Genomic DNA, 22030 nt, shown 5'->3' with positions numbered 1-22030 from the left:
ACAAAATCCAGAGGTTGCTGGCTGGTCAGTCCCACAATGTTCAGAGGCTGCTGGTTATCCAAAAGTTGAAAGTGGCGATCCATTATTTCGATTTTTTATGAAATATAGAGCAAATCGGTAGGTATATATTCTTTGTGTTGTGACAACTCCTTCCGGTAGACAGATTAGTATTTGGGGAATCCCAATATTAGGTAGTTAATGGAAATATACATTTAGGTAGACGCTAAAAAAAGGGTTAGTCCAAGTGATCTATATAAAAGCCGCACCCACGCGATGACAATCAGTATTGCAATTGTGATTGACCAGTGCGGACGTGAATTGTGAAGCATAAATAAACAAGTAAGAAAGTTACAGTCGAGTGTGCTCGACTGTGAGATACCCGCTACCCATTTTTAATAAGGGCAAAATATTGCAGTATTATTTTCAAAATATACCGAAAATACTAAAAATATACCAAATGGTATGTTTGGTATATCGATACAGCACACCATTCAAAATATACCATAGACGACACAATGTACCAGATTGTCACCCAAAGCAACTCAGACCCCTGGTAAGTAGGCGTTTTTGCCCATACAAAAGTATTTCTTTAATAAATTCCACAATTTTTATCTGATCGCAACCAAATTTTCAGGAATCATAACTACTATAGTAATTATTGTATGGGCGTGTGGGCGTGTCAAAAATTTGAAACAAACTTGATCTGCGTGCAAACATAACAAATGCTGTCGAAAAAATTATAGCTCTATCTCTTATAGTCTCTGAGATCCAGTGTTTCATACGGACGGACGGACAGACACACAGACGGACATGGCTATATCGTCTCGGCTGTTGACGCTGATCAAGAATATACATATATACTTTATAGGGTCGGAGATGCCTCCTTCTACCTGTTACATACATTTCCTGCCGGCACAAAGTTATAATACCCTTCTACCTTATGGGTAGCGGGTATAAAAACTTGTAATATGGAAAGTGGATTCTCGAAAACAAATTTACGGCGGAATGCCAAAGCTATTAAGAAGCATATTCTTCAAGTGCCAATACGTGAACGGGTAGAAGAAATTTGTTTTAAGTACATATATTTACCTGCTGAAAACAATGACATTGTCTTAGTTCCGCTAATACACTCATTATCTGATTAATTACAGTTTGTAAGTAATACTTTGCGTTTTTAACATAAACAAGTAAGAAAGCTACAGTCGAGTGTACTCGACTGTGAGATACCCGCTACCCATTTTGAATAAAAGAAGCATATTTTGCGGTATTTTCTCAAAATATACCGAATATACTCCAAAAATACTAAAAATATACCAAATGGTATATTTGGTACATCGACATAGTACCACATTCAAAATATACCATAGACGGCACAATATACCAGATTGTCAGCCAAAGCAACTCAGACCCTAGTAAGTAAGCGTTTTTGCCCATACAAAAGTATTTCTTTAATAACTTCGACAATTTTTATCTGATCGCAACCAAATCATAACCAACCAACCAATCAACCAGGAATCATAACTACTATAGTAGATATTGTATATACCAAAATTCGCAATTCTAGCTTTAAAATTACGCTTGTTATTCGATTTTTTTGATTTGCGGGGGCGAAAGTGGGCGTGGCAAAAATTAGAAACAAACTTGACCTGCGTGCAAACATAACAAATGCTGTCGAAAAAAAATTATAGCTCTATCTCTTATAGTCTCTGAGATCTAGGTGTTCATACGGACAGACGGACAGACACACAGACGGACATGGCTATATCGTCTCGGCTGTTGACGCTGATCAAGAATATATATACTTTAAAGGGTCGGAGATGCCTCCTTCTACCTGTTACATACATTTCCTGCCGGCACAAAGTTATAATACCCTTCTACCCTATGGGTAGCGGGTATAAAAGAAACAGTATATTTTAATCGTGAACGAAGTATTGGAAAGCTATTTGGATTTGGTGCACGTATTCTAAAACCGCACAATACTGAAATTTATGTCTCAGATAACCCTGTGAATATTTTAAAAGTAAATACAATTAGATTGGAATGCAACATTATCAGTGGCTCATATGTAGGTAATAGACCAAATCATGTGCTTCATGAATTTGGAATCAATGTTCCTCCGGGATATAAAATGAGTATTACGCCACGAAACTTGATTTATTTACCTATCAACACTAGAGAAATAAGCACGCTCGAAGTACGGATAACTGATCAGGAGGGGGAATTAATCAATTTTCGAGGGGAAACTATATCAATTCGTCTTCATTTACGAGCAACAGAATGATTATTTATAATAAAGGTCGTCACATCACCTCACAACTCCCATTACTAAATGTAAAGGTGAAGTGAAAACACCATCATCATTATCATCTCGAGGACCATCATATCCACAACTTGCGGTATCATTAAAAAATAAACTGATTTTAAAATCACTTGGATTTAATATTCAGTAAAATTACTACCTTCATTTCAAATTAATGAAACTTTTTTTGTGCAAGATAAACCTCACAATGATGAGATTATCACGAAAAAAGAATATCACACTTAGTACCCATATCAGCAGAACTTCAAAACAAATGATAAAGTTCGTATTACAATACAAAACCAAGATTTATATGTGTTGCCGTCTGAAAGTTTCCTCCACTTTGAAGGGACACTTAGTAAAATTACTAACCAAAATTCGGGCACAAGTACAACAAATGATGTTGCCGGCTTGCTTAAAAATAATTGCATGGCCTATTTTTTGGATGAAATAAGATATGAATTGAACGGATGCGAACTGGATAGAACACGGTTTACTGGAATCACATCTACTCTGAAAAACTTTCTTTCCATTGGTCGACAGGAGTCTCTATGTTATCGTAATGCCGGGTGGAGTGGAGGAGAGAGTATATCTTCCGGAGGTCATTTCAGCTTCTCAATACCACTAAAAATGCTAATGGGATTCGCTGAAGATCATAAAAAAGTTATATTAAATTGTAAACATGAACTCATTCTCTTGCTAGCTAAAAATATGAATGAGATGTTTGAAACAGTGGACAGTCGGAGGTGTTGAATATAAAATTGCTATACAGAACATTAGTTGGAAAGTACCCCACATTGTTCCAAGCGATACTACTAAAATTCAAATGTTCAATGTAGTCAAAAGTGGAGCTACACTTCCACTTTCATTCCGCAGCTGGGATTGTTATATAAATCCCTCGTTGGTATAGGGACTCATCATGTATGGAACGTTAAGCTAGCTGCAAATAGAGAACGTCCACGGTTTGCAGTCATTGCGTTTACATTAAATGGCAATCTAATTACAAACAATTTGAGAAATGCAAAAGTGTATTTAAATTCTGAAGTCTATCCATATGAAGATTTAAATGTAAAATTCAATGAAAATCGCTTTACTGCCTTGTATGATATGTACGTGAAATTCCAAGAGAGTTACTACAACCGTGAGCCTCGTCCACTTTTATCACCACTAGACTTCAAGTCAAAGGCTCCTATTGTTGTTGTTGATCTTTCATATCAAAACGAGTCGGTCAAATCAGGGCCAATTGATGTTAAAATTTCAACTGAATTAAGAGTACCAAGTGAGTTGAATACAAAGGTATATTGCCTTCTCATTCACGATCGTCTAGTTGAATATACCCCACTGACCGGATTAGTTCAACGTATCGTATAATTTTTTCTCAAAATATTTCTTCATTCACCTTTTGGAAATCATTACGAGTAGACGTCAACGGATCGAAAGAAATTTAAAATGATATTGATTGAAAACAAGACCAACTCCACAACTCATATTTCGATACAACAACTTATAACTGGAATAAATAATGTTATGAAAATGTTTAACGATAAAATTTTTCCTGAATACATGGAATATTTATCAGAATCATTGAAATATTTTAATAATAGAATATGTGATGGACCATTGGTTTCTAATGTTCATGGTCAACATTTCGCATCCTGCTGTTGGGCTCATAACGATGTGGAGGATGGAGTCGATACATGTGCCTGTAATTTCTATACTGTTCGCTCACAAAAATAAAAAAAAATTATAAAAATGTATGTTAGTTTAGAGAATCGATTTTAAACAATGTATTTGGAAATAAAATTATGTTACATATAGAACATGCAAAGAAGAATACTATATCTTTAAGGGAAATGGAATTTTTACAGCACTATTCGGTTTTTCTTTCAGATTTTCTATTTTATCTTCAAGTGTCTTGGAAATGGTGTTGTACTCTCGTCTGAATTACATCACGTTCCCATCCTTTTTAACGTTCATCACGTCTTCCTTCCTCCGCTCCGATTTCGAATACATTCGAATTGACGAGAGAAGTGGGCGTCACACTTTCGTTCGTTTTACAGGTAGCGTGGCGCCTACGATCGTTTTACAGGTAGCGATGCGTCACGTGTAAGGCGACTTCGATCGTTTTTCAGATAGCGTTGGGCTTCCGAGTATATTTCATCACATATCGTAACGTTGATTCGTGTTAGACGTTCACGTATTCGATCGTCTTGGATGTGGCGCTGCGTCACGATTCCGTCCTTTCGTTTCGTAACGTTTCGATCTAGTATGATGCGTTGCCCCACGACCTACGTTTTCGAGGTGGGTGTTCGCGCGTTCGTACGCTACGTTCGTTAAAGAGCGTATCACGTTTTCGTAGGACGACTTCGTCTCACGTTTTCGAGTACGATCTACGAATCGACTGCGACCCCGATCTCCTCACCGTCTCGTCTCGGGACACACGACCTCGAGAGCGTATCGTAGCACGTGTTCGTTACACGTTTTCGCCCTCGATCTACGAATCGTTTTCGACTGCGACCCCGACCCCGATCCCCTCACCGTCTCGTCTCGACCTCGAGAGCGTATCGTAGCACGTGTTCGTCACACGTTTTCGCCTTTGATCTACGAATCGTTTTCGATTGCGACCTCGAGTGCGAGACCGAGTGCGACCCCGACCCCGAGGGCGTGTCGGGACAAGCGATCTCGACCCCGACCCCGAGGGCGTCTCGGGACAAGCGACCCCGATCCAAATCCTTTCATCGCCCCGTCTCGGGTCGCGTACGATTCGTCACACAAATCCCACACTTGTCATTTCCACAGGTGACCCTAATTAAATTGCATCTTTATTACCTCACACTTGACATTTCAACAGGTAACCCTAATTAAATTGCATCTTTATTACCTCACACTTGACATTTCAATAGGTGACCCTAATTAAATTGCATTTTTATTACCCCTAAATTGACATTAATGACAGGTGACCCTAATTAACACTTCCTTGCACAAGAACTTGATTTGTATAGAAACTTTATATTCCAACTACTCTCGACTGCTTTTCGCCTTTTCGAATTAGTCCAAGTTAGCCGGTGCTAACAATTTTAGTGCGGCCCAATGGGGCAGCACCGGTAGGAGTCGAGGCGATCCTCTGCTATGGCACTAATTCGCTTGCTGAGTTGTATTCCAGTTAGCCGATGCTAACAATTTTAGTGCGGCCCAATGGGGCAGCACCGGTAGGAACAGTGGCAATCTTCTTTGCTTTTCAGTTTATGTATATGCCCACTGTAACTCCAGCACCAACTTTGCGCGCCGATAATGTGCAGGTGAAAATACTATATGGCGGTGGCCAAACTGTTTAAACGCTTTTTTAAACGTTTATAGACCCACGCCGCGCTACTTGCAAATGCCTTATAATTATCCAAACAATACTCTGGTGGCTATGTCCACGCAGATGGAGAAATATTTTCCGTTTGATGAAATGTTCAGCTATGGATTGCTGAATTTTATATATATATTTATAAATTGTCCCAGCCAATTGATCCACGCGCCTTGGTATGGGAAACGGAAAAAAAGGAAAATTTCTTCTTCTTCTTCTAATGTGTCTTCGATATTCGAATATTGAGCTTACACAGAGTTGATCTCAACTATTCGATCAATCTCTGTAATTTATTAGTCAGTTGGATATGTTTACATATCGTGAAATGGCCAGAATTTGCAAATGCAAATTTAAAATTTAAATTGCACTCTCACAGAGTAAAGAACACCTACCAGAATCTTTTATTATCAATTCTTACCGAGTACAAACGCAATAAGAGATTTCTAACCTCTTGAGTCTTGATGCACAAATTTTTCACACAATCCAATATGCGTCTATGCACGCTGCCGGTCACCAGAAAAGTGCTTTGACCGGAACCAGCTTAGCTTAAGCTGGCTTAGCATGCGCGGTGCAGCGAGCGAAACGTCAAAGCAAGCTTTTTCTTAGTGCAGCTGACGAAACGTCAAAGATGAGCTTTTCAGTGCAGCTGATACACAACTTAAAGCTCAGCTTTCCAGCGCAGCTGATGCGCTCAAAGCTTCGCTCTTATTGCAGACAACAGAAAGCTGCTCGAGCGTAAGTTGAAATATCCTTGCATACTTTTAAGATCCTTTTGAATGATTTTTCCCTTGCTAATAAAATGAATACTTTTAGGCCGTATCTAATTTACATTAGCTTCAGGCGCCGTTACACATCCATCCAACGTGTGCTAATTTCATCTAGAAAGAATGCACTTGAAGAGGATGGTGACAAATTATTTGTTAATAAAATTCATGCATATGTACAAAGTAAATCATTAATGACATCAAACAGACAGGTAACTCTAGTTTGTAGAAATTCTGGTGGTAACAATGATATAACCATCGTATGTAATACTGCTGCAAGAGTCTGACTCTCTGACGACACTCTAATCAGCAGTAGAAACAATATCAGCAGGAGGAAAGCAATTACAGAATTGATAGTCTTAAAGCAAGCATGACTTGACACTTTAATTAAATTGAAAACAAATAAGTTCATATTGCTTGCTATTGTTTCACCACTTGCATCTTTGCTACTTTATGCAACTTGAGACTCATTGTTTTAGTTGTTGTTCAACTTTTTTTGCTGAAATAGAAAATTGTTTGTCCGAGTGCATGAATTGCATTAAGAAAAACACACTTTTAGTTAAATTGATAGTACTGCTGCCGGTTTAACCTAGGAACTAGAGTTAACATTATGTTTACTTAACATGGCTAGTATATAATTCTTCTTGGCTGCCCCGACAGTAATTTTTGGTATAAATCTACTAACTTGTGTTGTGTGCTAAGGTATTGTGCTGGTAGTATCTGTAAACCGCTTTTTAAATTGTTTGAATTATCCGTTAACTGATGTTTTTTTCCTAAAATCTGGAAAAAATCATACATTATACCTATCCTAAAAAAAAGGGAGTAAATCTTAAGTTCAAAATTATCGCGGTATATCTAAATTGTCTGCGATTCCGAAAGCATTTGAAGAAATTATAACTTCTCAACTGCAACATCTGTGTAAATCTATAATTTCACCTTACCAACATGGGTTTGTGAAGTCTAGATCCACTTCTACTAACTTATTGGAGTTCTCTTCTATTGTAATTAAAGGATTCGAGAACAAAATGCAAACGGATGTCATTTACACCGATTTTAGTAAGGCTTTTGACTCTGTTAATCATCACCTTTTACTGTATAAGCTTAATGCTTTAGGGTTTCCTCATAGACTAATTGAGTGGATATCCTCATACCTTTCCAACAGAATTCAGAATGTTTATTATAATGGTTTTGAATCTAAATGTGTCCAAGTCACTTCTGGTGTGCCCCAGGGCAGTCATTTGGGTCCTCTATTGTTAACTTTGTTCATAAATGATCTTCCTTCTGTTATTGAGCATTCCCGTGTACTTATGTACGCCGATGACGTTAAGCTTTGCCTGACATTTAATGATAGTCTTGCGAGCTCACTGTTACAATATGACCTTAATCGTCTAGAATCTTGGTGCAGAGTAAATATGTTACATCTCAACTGCAATAAGTGTAAGTTTATGACCTTTTGTAGGGGTTCTTCCCAGTTAAATAACTATATGTTATATGATACTCCTCTTGAGCGAATTGAAGGTGTGAATGACTTAGGGGTTCTGCCTGATGCAAAACTAAAATTCGATAAACATATTCTGTCTGCTGTAAATAGGGCCATGGGTGTTCTGGGATTTATAAAACGCTGGTCGAAAGAGTTCAATGATCCCTACATCACTAAGACTTTGTACTCACTGGTTCGTCCTATCCTTGAGTACGGATCTCTTGTCTGGAATCCCCAGTATAGGGATTATCAAGATAGGATTGAATCGGTGCAGAAACAATTCTTATTATTTGCTCTTCATAGTTTAAATTGGAATCCTAATATTAGATTACCACCATATCGCAGTAGACTTTTATTACTAAGCCTTCCTTCTCTTTCTGACCGCAGAACTATGCAAGGTGCTGTTTTTATACAGAGACTAATTAATGGTGAAATAGACTCTTTGGAGCTGTTAAGTCAAATTAGTTTTGCAGTTCCTGTCAGAATCACTAGGAATTTTCTTCCTCTTCTCATTTCACGTAGATCTACTAACTTTGCTTGCCATAATCCCTTCCGTATTCTGTGTGTGAACTATAATAATCTCAATAACGTAGTTTGCTCTAGTAAATCTATTCCTTTGCTTAGAACCTTATTATTAGCTTATTTATCGAGTATTTAATTGTTATTTATCTTATTATACATTTATTCTAACATATTTTGAATCTAATTTAATTAACTGTCCAGCGTAGTTTAATATTTATTCGCGATTTTCGTTTAATGCATGCTGTTCACAAATTTATTTTGTTTTGTCCGCGCGTCAACAAGCCCGTGCTTGGTATCGCTGGGCCACTTGATGGTACTGCCGTTAGTACGTCAACGTCCAAATCAAAACTTGTACATGGTCACACTTAAGCGAGCAAAGGTAAACAAATAAGTCAAAAACATTGAAATACGTGAATTTCGTGAAAATATAAATAATTATAATGTTTAATTCCAGAACACGCATCCAGGACAGTTTTTGATTGTCATCAGGTAAGTATTGCAGATGTCCTTATAATCATCCAGTGCGGAAGTCGTCAGTGTTGTTGTCACCGATGATTGGCATGAGTTGTTACGGTTAGTATTGAGTATTGTGTATTGCATTGGAATTAAACTAATTTTTTATCATTGTCAGAGTTGGAATCGTGTTAAACTGTAGTTGTGAGGTGAGTACATCATACAGACACACACACAAACATTTATACTTATGTATTTACACAGAGTGAGAATTTGACCTCTATACATTTAGTAGCAGATTATAAACTAACAACCATGTTATTTTCTATTTTAGAGTGAGTGTCTGGATCACTCTTTTAATCGTTCATCTAAATGGATTGCTGCAATGTGTTTCTCGACGACAGCGATTCAGTGTGACCCTCCATATTGCTGCCATATGCTGCGTCTATTTGGTCAAGTGGGCCAAATAGTTTGATATCAGCAGCTTTTATGCCAGTGCACTATATTGCTTAAGGATCATGCACGCTCATTGTCGTGATTGAGGCCTAACAGGGAAGACTTTAATCATTGCTGTGGGATGATTGGTTTGAGTGCTGGCGTCCGCTCCCAATTGGCAACTCTTACAGTATCACAAGAGTACCGAATGAAATAGTACTGGGATCTTCCGTATCAGTGCGGCAACCCTTGCAATGGCCTAATGGCCTCCAACTTCCACTTGCGATGCATTGTTTGGGAGCTGGCATCTGCTCCAAATTTGACATTTGCAGCAAGTTGACGCAAGTGGCTTTTTTTTTGGCATGTCATCTATGGTGGATTCTGGTCGTCTCATTCGGATTCTGATTGTCTGTATCGAGTCGTCAGTGAACCCAATGATGGTCAATATGTTGTAGCGGCTTCATGTATGCTCCTGGCTGCGGCGACATATTATCTAATCTTTATTTATTTTCGGTATGACCTTGTATAGATTGATGAGATTTGGTAAATTAATTAATATTATTTAATTACATTCAAATTTTCGTCTAGTCTTATTGATTATAATATCCATTGGGAGAGGAACACTCTGTATCTGAGAGGTGAACACTCTGTATCACTCTGTCCTGTAGTTGTTATCCTATTTGTTGTTGTTGTGTTTAGAAGTGGCAGAGTTGTAGTGGTCATTGAGGGTACAGGGTCCGTAGTAGAGCTCTGCTATTAAATTGATTGCTGTTGCAGTTGTATTGGCTTTTGTACTTTTTGTCGTCGTTGATGTGGTTGTTGCTATAGTTGTCGACGTAGTGCATCAATATTGTCTACATTGCTGGCACCTATTGTTATGTTAGTGCCACTGCTAGAGTATGTTGTTGTCGTATTTGTTGCTGCTGGTGATTTTGGTGTTTCAGATGTTGTGGTCGCTGCTGTTATCACTGTCTCTCCTTGTGCTTTACTTTCGTTTGCTCGCGATCTGCTATCTTATAGAGTGAGTTTGATCGGAGGCTCAAGGAGTAATTGTGATCAGTGTGTTTGCGTCAGTTGCGTCGTGTTCTGTGATTGGCTCTGTGCTGCAACTGTCAGGTATCTCCACACGCTTGCGCTCTCGATTGCAATACAAACGTAGTCATCTGCTCAGCACAACCACACTGTCTGTGTTTTAACTGACCCTTGCTGCTCTTACTGGAGTGCTTGCATTGCTGGGGTGCGGCCCACAGTGGGTAGTATATGTGGTTACGGGGACAGTTTTGCTGCTCAAGGTCATGACTCAGCATTTATTGTGTGAAAAACAAGAAGTAGATAAGCCGCGTTCCGTAAATCAAGACTAATCCGTAATCAGTTCAAGGGCATGACTAAGAATTTAATCAGCTCAAGGGTGCAAGTCCGAGCTTGCTCCAAGTCTGGGCGGAGGTCTGGGTAATAGGTTGAAGCTTATCTGTAAGTGTAAGCTTAAAGCAAATACAACAACATTTTGTTGATCATTCTTATCATAAATGTATAAAACTATGAAGCCCTTTCTTAGCGTTTTGCACAATGAAAATTCGTAGATTGAAATATAAATGTATATGGTATATAGAAAATGGGATAGTGTGAGCTAGCTACAAGTCCTTCAGCGTTCCCACCGTTTTTAAGTGCAATTTTTGATATCTCCAAGCCTTGTAAGCTGACGTTATAATATGGGATAGTTTTTAACAAACGAAATTAGTAGTAGCTCAAATGATGATGAAAAAATACATTGATGGAAAAATACATTAAAAAAAATTGATGAGTGGTTCGGTCGTCAGAAATTTCATCAACTTTGTTTTTTTTTGGTTTGAATATGATGATGAAATTACAAGTGATGAAGTAGTAAACAATAGTTTACCTCTTCAAGTAGACGAAATAAATTCAACAACTTGTATTATGCCACGCTACAGTCCCTTACATGATAATTATATAAGTTAAGGCCACACATTACCAAATCCCATAACCATGCATTGCCAGTGTCAATGCACTCCAATGCACCGAGACAACACAAGAGACAACACAAGGCCACACATTATCAAAACCATAGCTATGCATCGCCAGTGCTAATGCACTCCAATGCACCGAGACAACACGCGCTCCGATTCAGCATAAGACAACATCGGAGCAACGACCAAACCAACGGCGCACCTGCACATAACCATAGCCACTTGCGCCTCGTCAGCAGAAACCATCTCCAATGTCCAGCACCTTGCGTAACGCCTAAACCGTGGGACCAAGCCTCGGACACCCAACACCCAGCGCGACAACTGCAGCGGCTACATCCGGCAGCGACAGCGACAACGACAGCGACAGCGGCGACAGCAGCAGAGCTTTAAATTTTAATAATTTAGATTGTTTAAGTTAGTTCTAATCCAACTCTTAAATAATGCACTTGGCTTTTTTTTAAAACAAAATCAATCAATTTGTTAATTGGCGCCCGAGCAGGGACCCGTTCATCGCGTCGTTGTTAAAGTGAGAGCGCCTCAATTAGCCGCTAGTTAACAACCGCGAGTAATAGTGCCGATACAAAAAAACGGTGCCGCGAAAAATCGAACGTGGTCCAAATAAAAAACTTTGCCGCTGACGTCCTGTTGTGCCCGTCCGCAGGACACCACGAAGCAAGTGTCACCGAGAGACCCTAGTAATCCGCAAGTCGCTGTTGCCACAGGATAAAAAGGATTCACCCAGAGGACCGCCGTGGGAGATTCACCGGATGTATCTCTTAGCCTAAGCATAGTGATTAAGTGATTAAAAAAAAATATTAAATACAAATACAAATGTACAAAAAAAGCAAAACAAGCAACAAGCAAAGAAAATAACATAACGAAAAAAGAAAATGAAAATTGAATTTATTAAAAAAATATAAAGCTAAAAGTCAAACAAAAGAAATATTTGAAAATGTAACGGCGCCTGAAGCAGATATAATTTAAATGCGTCCTAAAAGTATGCAAGTTAAATTTCAACTAAGGCCGCAGCTTTAAGTGCATCAGCTGCGCTGTAAAGCCGAGCTTTAAGTAGTGCATCAGCTGCACTGAAAAGCTCACCTTTGACGTTTAGCGAGTTGCACTGGAAAGCTCAGCTTTGACGTATGAGTCACCACGCGCATGCGCAGCTAACTTAAGCTGAGCCGGTTCCGGTCAAATCACTTTTCTGGTGACCGGCAGCACGAATAGACGCCTAGTGGAAATTGTGTAGAAAATTTTTTTTTAGTGCGTCAAGACTTGGTAAGAACTGTGAAAGATTCTGGTAGGCGTATTGGTCTTATTATTGTTGCTTTCGCAGGTCGTTGTCGTTTTCTTGGCTTTTTGATTCGGCTCTTTTGAGCGCAACCGTGCCTCCCTCAGCAATACTGAGCCACCTTTGCCGCCGCATAGCGGCCAGCGGAGCGCCCTTAGCGCCACCTTTGCCGCCGCATAGCGGCCAGCGGAGCGCCCTTAGCGCCGCCTTTGCCGCCGCATAGCGGCCAGCGGAGCGCCCTTAGCGCCACCTTTGCCGCCGCATAGCGACTAGCGGAGCGCCCTTAGCGCCATCTTTGCGCGCATAGCGGCCAGCGGAGCGCCTTAGCGCCACCTTTGCGCACATAGCGGCCAGCGGAGCGCCAGTGCGCGTCTTCTTGGCTACCGCGTCAGCGGCCAGCGGAGCGCCACTGAGCGCCATCTTGGCTGCCGCACTAGCGGCCAGCAAAGCACCAGCGAGCGCATCTTTCTCGAGCCGCCAGCGCAGCACCCCTGCGCATTGTTTCTTGGCCAGCATCTGCGTCGTTAATCTCAGCTTTAGTCATCATCACCAGCATCTTCTTCATCATCTCATCTCTTCTTCATCATCTCATCTCATCTTTATCATCTCATCTCATCTTTAGTCCTGATCATCAGCGACCAGGTCGCTTATACATATAGTGTGTGTGTGTTAAAGTGAATTTCTGAGAAATTAAAACAAAATTTAAAAAGTAAAAAAAAAATGATGCGCTACATTGTATAAAACAAAAAAATAGTGAAACAATATGATAGATTAAAAGCTCAACAGTGTAGCGCCGCTCAGCACAAGTTAAAATAAAACATGTTGAGAAAAATTTAGTATTGCAAAAATCGCAGATTGCACAGAAATATAAAAAAATTAAAAATAATTTAATTAAATTTAATTAAAATTGTTTAAAAAAAAATGAATACGATAAAAAGTTAAAGGTTGGAAAATTATTTAAAAATTAAAAGTTCCTCCGTTCACAAAAATAGTTAAAATTTCAAATTAATATTAAAGCGCTACTGCAATTGCAGAATTTCAAAATTGCACAAAAAAAAAAAAAGTTAAAAGTTAAGTTAAAAAGTTAAAAGATAAAATGATTTAAAATCAAAAGGAATTAGCGCAGCTGTTTTGCTGATATAAAAAAAATAAAAAGTTAAAATTAGAACATGTATTGTGCCACATTCAATTAAAAAATAAAAGCGCTAAAATATTATAAAACAACAAATTAAAAACGGTGAAGCGCTACAAGAATTAAACAAAACAAATGTACAAAAATAAATAAAATAGTTGAAATTAAATAAGAAATTGTAGAACCATGAGAATTTAGAATTTAAAACAATTGTTGAATGTGATGTGCACAAGTTACAAAAAAATTTAAAATATAAAACAAAACAGCTGAAAGCTTCGAAGGCTAAATGCCTAAATGAAAATGATTATATTAAATTAAATTAAACGAATAAGTTATGAAAATCAGTGCAAGTTAAGAAATAGCAAAATTAAAACAAAAATTAAAACGTATGCAAATTATATTGAATAACTAGTACCAGTTTCGCGTAGGTACAATATGAAGTGTTTTGGTGAAAGTTGTATTTTTTTATTTAATTCAGCACTGTTCCAGCACAACTTCGCCGGAGATCGATCGCCGCCGCAAGAGTTCTGTTGGTGAGTTTTTTATTGCGAAACACACACTTTATACTTTCACCTCGATTTACATTGTACAAACACGAAATATAAATTTATTGAAAAGCATACGACGAGCTAGACTCTAAAGCGTGCCCCGCAAATACTAATAGCCCTGTCGCCTTGTGCTTCTTCTCGTTGCACGTTACAGTAATAATTTATTATTATTAATTAAGAAAAGTCCCAACGTGTAGGGCCTTAGTGAGTACAGTAAATACTCATTAAGACTCTCGGATAAATTCAAATATCGTACTCTAAAATCTTTTCATCTTCTTTTCATTCATTTTCTTTTTCATTCATTTTCTTTTCAAAAATTCGACTTTATCTCAAATTTGTTATGGATTACAAGAAGGAATACACAATCAGTTCCTTTTGGCCAAAAAGGAAAAGTTGGATTGGAATTTTCCCCTCTAATTTTTGTATTTACCAATGATGGGGTATATATTTTTATGAGGAATACAAAATAATTAGATTATTTTGGCCCATTTAAATTGTTTTTCATCATTGGTGAAGCAGGCCAAAAAGAAAAAGTTGTGTTGGAATTTTCCCTTGTAATTCTTGTACTTGCCAATGATGGAGTATTTATTTTTATGAGGAAATACAAAATAATTCAACTGCGGTAGATTATTTTGGCCCATTTAAATTAATTTTCAGTATTGGTGAAACAGCACAAATTTTGATGTTCTTCATGTCAGTCGAATGGAATGTGTAAACATTTTGGTTAGAAAATTTTGCAATCTCGAATTACTGAAGAATACCCAAATTTGAATCCTTCTTCTTTCGAATTTTCGCTTCTAATTATTGAATTTGCCAATAATGCGGAATTTATTTGTATGAGGAAATACAAATAAATTCAACTACGGTTGGTTATTTGGCCCGTTTAATTTATTCCTCATTATTGGTGAAACGGTTTAAATTTGGATGTTCTTTATGTCAGACGGCTTGGAATATGTAGACATTTCAATTAGAAAATGCTACAACCCCGAATGACTGAGGAATACCTAAGTTTGAAATTCTTCTTCGTAGAATTAGGCTTCTCTGATTCGCTGGAATACAACAAAAGCATTATAAACTGCTTTGTTGTCCGTAAATCAGGCCTAATTTTAATGGAAAATACATTTAATACACTATTTCTATTTCTTTCTTTTTTTCTTTGAGAATTTTGGTAGTGAATGAAATTACCCTATATATGTGATTACATATTATTTTTGAATTTCTCTTTTTGTCGTTGTGACAATACGATTTTTGAGCTGTGGTTTTTTGGTTATTTATCTATTTATTTCATTTATTTATTTAATTATATATTTTTTATTTATTAATATTGTTATATTTTATATATATATATATATTTTTTTTTTTGAGTTGGTATATTAGGTGGGATCGTGGTCTCTGTTCAGTTCTTCATAGTTGGCCCCGTTCGTATTGATTTTTTTTTAAAAATGAGTGTCTCTCACTCGCCTAATAAAGGCGCTTTAGGAAAGCCCAGCTCTTGTCTGCTTTGCAAAAGTGAGTTCAGATCTGTCGCAGATGTATGGAAAACACCTTGTGACCATGACTTTCACAAAAAAGTGCATCGAAGCGTATTTAAAGACAAATAAGAAGTGTCCAGTGTGTCAAGCAGTGTGTAGGCCAGCAGCAAATAAGCCGACCAACAGCCAAGGCTTACAAACTCGCTCTCAGTCCAAAAGTCGCACAATGAAAGAGCAGGGTAGCCAATCGACATCAAATGATGGCCCTAGCACATCACAAGGTGTTGCAATGTCGCAGACCCGAGATTCGGGAAATGCTGAAGCGGCCGATCAAAGATTGCTAACAACTCTGACGGAGAGAATGGCGGAACTGATTCAAAGTTCCGTAGTCGATAGCATGCAAAGAGTGATAGCGGCTCCCGTCCAGAGTGAAAATAGGTTCACTCCCACGCAAGCCGCTCCAAGAGTTGAAAGCCAACCAGTTGACGGTAGGAGAATTGAGAGTAACCCAGATTTCATGTCGCACCAATCAGCCACACCCATCTCCCATATGTCCGATCTTTTAACAGGCCCGACAAAGTGGTTCAAATTCTGAATGGGTGGAAAATGAAATTTTCAGGAACTGGAGTGTCCGTAGAAAATTTCATCTACAGAGCGGAAGCGCTGACTCATCAAACTCTAGGAGGAAACTTCGCTGTTCTTTGCAGAAATGCCAGTGTGCTTTTTGAAGGCAAAGCCTTAGAGTTTTATTGGCGATACCATAAGTCGACTGGCGAAGTTCGATGGGATAGCTTGTGCTCAGCATTGCGGTCGCATTTTCGCATCGCTAGAGACGATTGTGATATCGAAGAGTTGATCCGAAACAGGAAGCAAAAGACCAGCGAGACTTTCGATAGTTTCTATGAGGGTATATCAATTCTAATCGATCAGTTGGAAGCTCCGTGGTCAGATAACAAGATCGTTCGAATTCTGAGAAATAACTTGAGACCAGAAATTCAACATGAGTTGCTCAATGTTAACATAAGGACAGTTCCAGCTCTTAGGGAAATATGCAGACGTCGTGAAACGTTTTTAGACGACGTGAAGAGGTCTCATGGATACGCTAGACTAGCTCCTTTTAAGCGTGAGGTGTCGGAGTTGGTCCAAGATACAGAAGAGAGTAGCGAGACGGAACCAGCAGAAGATTTGGATGTGGAGGCTATATCCTTGATATGCTGGAATTGCCGAAAAGAAGGGCACAGGTATCAGGATTGTCTGTCCGAAAGAAGGGTCTTTTGCTATGGCTGTCGAGCAGCAAACACTTATAAGCCAAATTGCTTAAAATGTTAAAAAAAAACTCCAAGTTCGGCACATCGAAGTCGGCGTTCAGACCGAAGACTCCGAGTGCCGCAAAGAGCCAGGCTACCATGACGGATCAGTAGTGAAAGCACATAGTCTTTCACTACCTACTTTACCAGATGTACAAAAACAAGATGGAAGCCCATTGCTACATCAAAAAATTCCCAGCTTGACAATAAACCCTGAACGTGACTGTTTACTAGACATTCAGAGAATAAACGCACGACACTCCAAGCGTATTAAGTCCTTTTGGCAGCACGTTAAAAAGGCTGTAATCGGATTAGAATACGTTTGCTCGAGCTCTCCAGGATCATTTGATCCTAGGCCATTCCTGTCAATTCGGATCTTAAACCGCACAGTCTTTGGATTGCTTGACTCTGGTGCATCCATAAGTTGTTGCGGAGGTAGTTTGGCCAAAGAATTGTTAGAAGAAAAGGGCGTTCAAGACAATGCAGAGAAGAGCTACCACTGCGGATGGAAGCCCACAGCAAGTAGTAGGCCGAATTAAAGTGGACATCGAAAACGGCAACGTGATAAAGTCATTGAATTTATATATAGTTCCATCCTTAAAGCAATATTTGTACTTGGGCATAGATTTTTGGAAGCTGTATAATCTTCTCCCAAAAAACTTAGAACTTGCAAGCCTAGAGGTTACGACGGAGCCAAATAGTGAGAGTGAAAATGTTGACCAACATGTATTGTCCAGCGGTGACAAAGTTAAGTTGGCCAATGTCATACGGTGCTTTCCTTCTATTGCTCAAGAAGGGCTCGGAAAGACCAACTTGATATCGCATGCCATAGATGTGGGCAATGCTAAGCCTGCGAAGCAACGGCATTTTCCTGTCTCGCCTGCGGTGGAGTAGGATATGTACACAGAAATTGACAGAATGTTGCAGCTAGGCGTAATAGAGGAGTCGGAGAGTGTATGGTCATCTTCCATAATTATGGTCACTAAGCCCGGCAAAGTCAGAATTTGTCTTGATTGTCGGAAAGTGAATAGTTTCACAGAGAAAGACGCTTATCCTCTGCCACAAATTCAAGGCATCTTGAGCCGCTTGCCAAAGGCCGAATACATAACCAGCTTGGATTTTAAGGATGCATATTGGCAAGTGCCTTTAGAGCCTCAATCTCGAGACAAGACAGAGTTTACAGTTCCTGGTAGACCTCTCTACCAATTTAAAGTCATGCCATTTGGCTTATGCAACGTCACAAGTACAATGTCTCGGTTGATGGACAAAGTGGTTCCGGCTCATCTTAGGAACGAGGTATTTGTGTATTTGGATGATCTCTTAGTGGTCTCTTCTAGTTTGGAAAGGCATCTGGAGGTGCTAAGGGAAATAGCTTTACATATTAAGCGTGCAGGTCTGATGATAAATATTGGCAAAAGTCATTTCTGCATGCGGCGTGCGCGCTATTTGGGCCACATAATAGGTGACGGTGGCATTAGAACAGACCCTGAAAAGGTGAAAGCCATCTTAAATTTCCCTGTGTCGAAAACTTTAAGAGGTTTAAGAAGTTTTATGGGCTTATGTGGCTGGTATCGCAAGTTTGTTCCCAATTTTGTGTCACTTGCTTCTCCATTAACGGATTTGATGACGACTAACCGACGCTTTAGTTTGACACCCGAAGCATTGAGAGCATTTGATGAGTTGAAGGCTCGTCTTAGCGAAGCCCCGGTATTGTGCAGTCCGGATTTTGCAAAGCCGTCTGCAATACATTGTGACGCAAGCAAAACGGGCATTGGCGCTGTGTTGGTACAGGTGGCCGAAAATGGAGATGAGCGTCCAGTCGCATTCATCTCGAAAAAATTAAATAAGGCACAGCGTAACTACACAGTAACTGAGCAAGAGTGCTTAGCTGCAGTAGTAACTCTTAAACATTTTCGAGCGTATGTGGAAGGACATGAGTTTAAAATAGTGACGGATCATGCTTCACTAAAGTGGCTCATGTCAAATCACGATTTAAGTTCACGCTTAGCTCGTTGGGCATTATCTCTACAGCGTTATCGATTTCAAATTGAGCATCGCAAAGGCTTCTTGCATGTAGTACCTGATTCGTTGTCGCGGGTTAATGAAGATACGATAGCAGCGATAGATCTGCGAGATGGGTTGCTTTTCGATTTAAAATCCGAAGACTATTTAGATTTGCTTCAGAAGGTGAATTTCCCGGATTTGAAAATTGATGATGGATACGTGTATCGTAAGGCTGAACATCTGATAGGTGAACGTAAACATGATAAGTATGCCTGGAAGCTTTGGATACCGAAAGAGCTGGTTCCGAAGCTCCTATTTCAAGCACATAACAATCCCTTGTGCTCACATGGCGGCATCCACAAAACTATCGAAAGAATTAGGCGATACTATTTTTGGCCAGGTTTGGTGACTGATGTCAAGGCCTAAATTAACGCATGCGAGGTGTGTAAGTCCACAAAAGCGCCTAATTATGCACTTCGACCGCCATTAGGGGAAAGCGCCTGAAAGTCAGCATTTTTCCAACGACTTTACATAGATTTTCTTGGGCCCTATCCACGATCGCGAAGCGGACATATTGGAATATTTATTGTTCTTGACCATTTTTCCAAATATGTTTTTCTGAAACCCGTTAAGAAAATAAACGCAGCACTTGTCATAAAATATCTAGAGAACGAATTATTTATGACTTTTGAAGTTCCGGAGACAATTGTTTCCGATAATGGATCCCAGTTTCGCTCAGAAGCTTTTTAAAATCTGTTGCGTCAGTACGAAGTATATCACGTGCTTACCGCAGTTCACTCGCCTCAAGCAAACGCCTCAGAACGAGTAAATAGGTCGGTTATATCTGGAATTAGAGCTTACTTGCGCCCTGATCAGAAAGATTGGGACGAAGTGTTGAGCAAAATTAGCTGTGCATTAAGGTCCTCTATTCACTCTAGTATAGGAACCTCGCCCTATTACATGGCGTTTGGACAGCATATGATCTAGAGAAGTTTCTTTTACTTCCGGGACAAGAAGTGTACAGAAGGAACTTTAAGCAAAGTTGTTTTCAAACCGGGTATAACGCCAAGTTTGGGCCCGCCTTCGTTAAAGCACGAGTGAGGAGAAAGATAGGCAACTCGTATTATGAATTAGAGGATCTGCAGGGCCGGTTGTTGAGAAATTATCATGCTAAGGACATACGGCAGTAAGTTTGCTTCAGGCGGAGTCAGTCTAGGGTACCATTACAATACCCTAGCCTGATTCTAGCGGGGGGGGGTTTTGTAACGGCGCCTGAAGCAGATATAATTTAAATGCGTCCTAAAAGTATGCAAGTTAAATTTCAACTAAGGCCGCAGCTTTAAGTGCATCAGCTGCGCTGTAAAGCCGAGCTTTAAGTAGTGCATCAGCTGCACTGAAAAGCTCACCTTTGACGTTTAGCGAGTTGCACTGGAAAGCTCAGCTTTGACGTATGAGTCACCACGCGCATGCGCAGCTAACTTAAGCTGAGCCGGTTCCGGTCAAATCACTTTTCTGGTGACCGGCAGCACGAATAGACGCCTAGTGGAAATTGTGTAGAAAATTTTTTTAGTGCGTCAAGACTTGGTAAGAACTGTGAAAGATTCTGGTAGGCGTATTGGTCTTATTATTGTTGCTTTCGCAGGTCGTTGTCGTTTTCTTGGCTTTTTGATTCGGCTCTTTTGAGCGCAACCGTGCCTCCCTCAGCAATACTGAGCCACCTTTGCCGCCGCATAGCGGCCAGCGGAGCGCCCTTAGCGCCACCTTTGCCGCCGCATAGCGGCCAGCGGAGCGCCCTTAGCGCCACCTTTGCCGCCGCATAGCGGCCAGCGGAGCGCCCTTAGCGCCACCTTTGCGCGCATAGCGGCCAGCGGAGCGCCCTTAGCGCCACCTTTGCGCACATAGCGGCCAGCGGAGCGCCACTGAGCGCCATCTTGGCTGCCGCACTAGCGGCCAGCAAAGCACCAGCGAGCGCATCTTTCTCGAGCCGCCAGCGCAGCACCCCTGCGCATTGTTTCTTGGCCAGCATCTGCGTCGTTAATCTCAGCTTTAGTCATCATCACCAGCATCTTATTCATCATCTCATCTCTTCTTCATCATCTCATCTCATCTTTATCATCTCATCTCATCTTTAGTCCTGATCATCAGCGACCAGTTCGCTTTTACATATAGTGTGTGTGTGTTAAAGTGAATTTATGAGAAACTAAAAGCAAATTTAAAAAGTAAGAAAGCTACAGTCGAGTGTACTCGACTGTGAGATACCCGCTACCCATTTTGAATAAAAGCAATATATTTTGCGGTATTATTCTCAAAATATACCAAATATACTCCAAAAATACTAGAAATATACCAAATGGTATATGTGGTATATCGATATAGTGCCGCATTTAAAATATACCATAGACGGCACAATATACCAGATTGTCCGCCAAAGCAACTCAGACCCCTAGTAAGTAGGCGTTTTTGCCCATACAAAAGTATTTCCTTAATAACTTCCACAATTTTTTTCTGATCGTAACCAAATTTTCAGGGATCATAACTACTATAGTTATTACCGTATATACCAAAATTCGTAACCCTAGCTTTAAAATTACGCTTGTTATTCGATTTGTGATTGATTTGCAGGGGCGGAAGTGGGCGTGGCAAAAATTTGAAACAAACTTGATCTGCGTGCAAACATAACAAATGCTGTCGAAAAAAAATTATAGCTCTATCTCTTATAGTCTCTGAGATCTAGGTGTTCATACGGACAGACGGACGGACGGACAGACGGACATGGCTATATCGTCTCGGCTGTTGACGCTGATCAAGAATATATATACTTTATAGGGTCGGAGATGCCTCCTTCTACCTGTTACATACATTTCTTGCCGGCACAAAGTTATAATACCCTTCTACCCTATGGGTAGCGGGTATAAAAATCATATTGACGACAATTATTGTAACACATAATACTGAAAATAAACTAAGATGTAAAAAATATAAATGC

General features: G+C 39.7%; 1 protein-coding gene across 1 annotated transcript; it reads right to left on the bottom strand.

The window, feature by feature from the left end:
• Window positions 1–12249: 12249 nt before the first annotated feature.
• LOC133848896 (uncharacterized) lies at window positions 12250–21087 on the bottom strand. The gene is made up of 3 exons (XM_062284629.1): window positions 20943–21087; window positions 12915–13014; window positions 12250–12745 (listed from the first exon to the last, which is right to left on the bottom strand). Exons 1-3 carry the CDS (start codon window positions 21068–21070, stop codon window positions 12551–12553), a joined length of 423 nt encoding a protein of 140 aa, XP_062140613.1. The 5' UTR covers window positions 21071–21087; the 3' UTR covers window positions 12250–12550.
• Between the last annotated feature and the right edge of the window lie 943 nt (window positions 21088–22030).

The sequence above is a fragment of the Drosophila sulfurigaster genome, chromosome X, assembly GCF_023558435.1.
Source record: "Drosophila sulfurigaster albostrigata strain 15112-1811.04 chromosome X, ASM2355843v2, whole genome shotgun sequence".
NCBI classification, from domain to species: Eukaryota; Metazoa; Arthropoda; class Insecta; order Diptera; family Drosophilidae; genus Drosophila; species Drosophila sulfurigaster.
Note: the sequence above shows the minus strand (reverse complement) of the source record. Positions and strands in the feature narration are given on the sequence as shown.

Bases quoted from the DNA above. Each gene is read 5' to 3' on its own strand.
- LOC133848896 (XM_062284629.1), bottom strand. From the start codon at position 21,070: ATGCTGGCCAAGAAACAATGCGCAGGGGTGCTGCGCTGGCGGCTCGAG. The intron at 13,015-20,942 runs GTGCGCAAAGGT...GCTGGCCGCTAG, and splicing joins GGCGCTCCGCTGGCCGCTAT to TGCGGCAGCCAAGATGGCGC. The intron at 12,746-12,914 runs GTGGCGCTAAGG...GCGGCGGCAAAG, and splicing joins TGGCCGCTATGTGCGCAAAG to GTGGCGCTAAGGGCGCTCCG.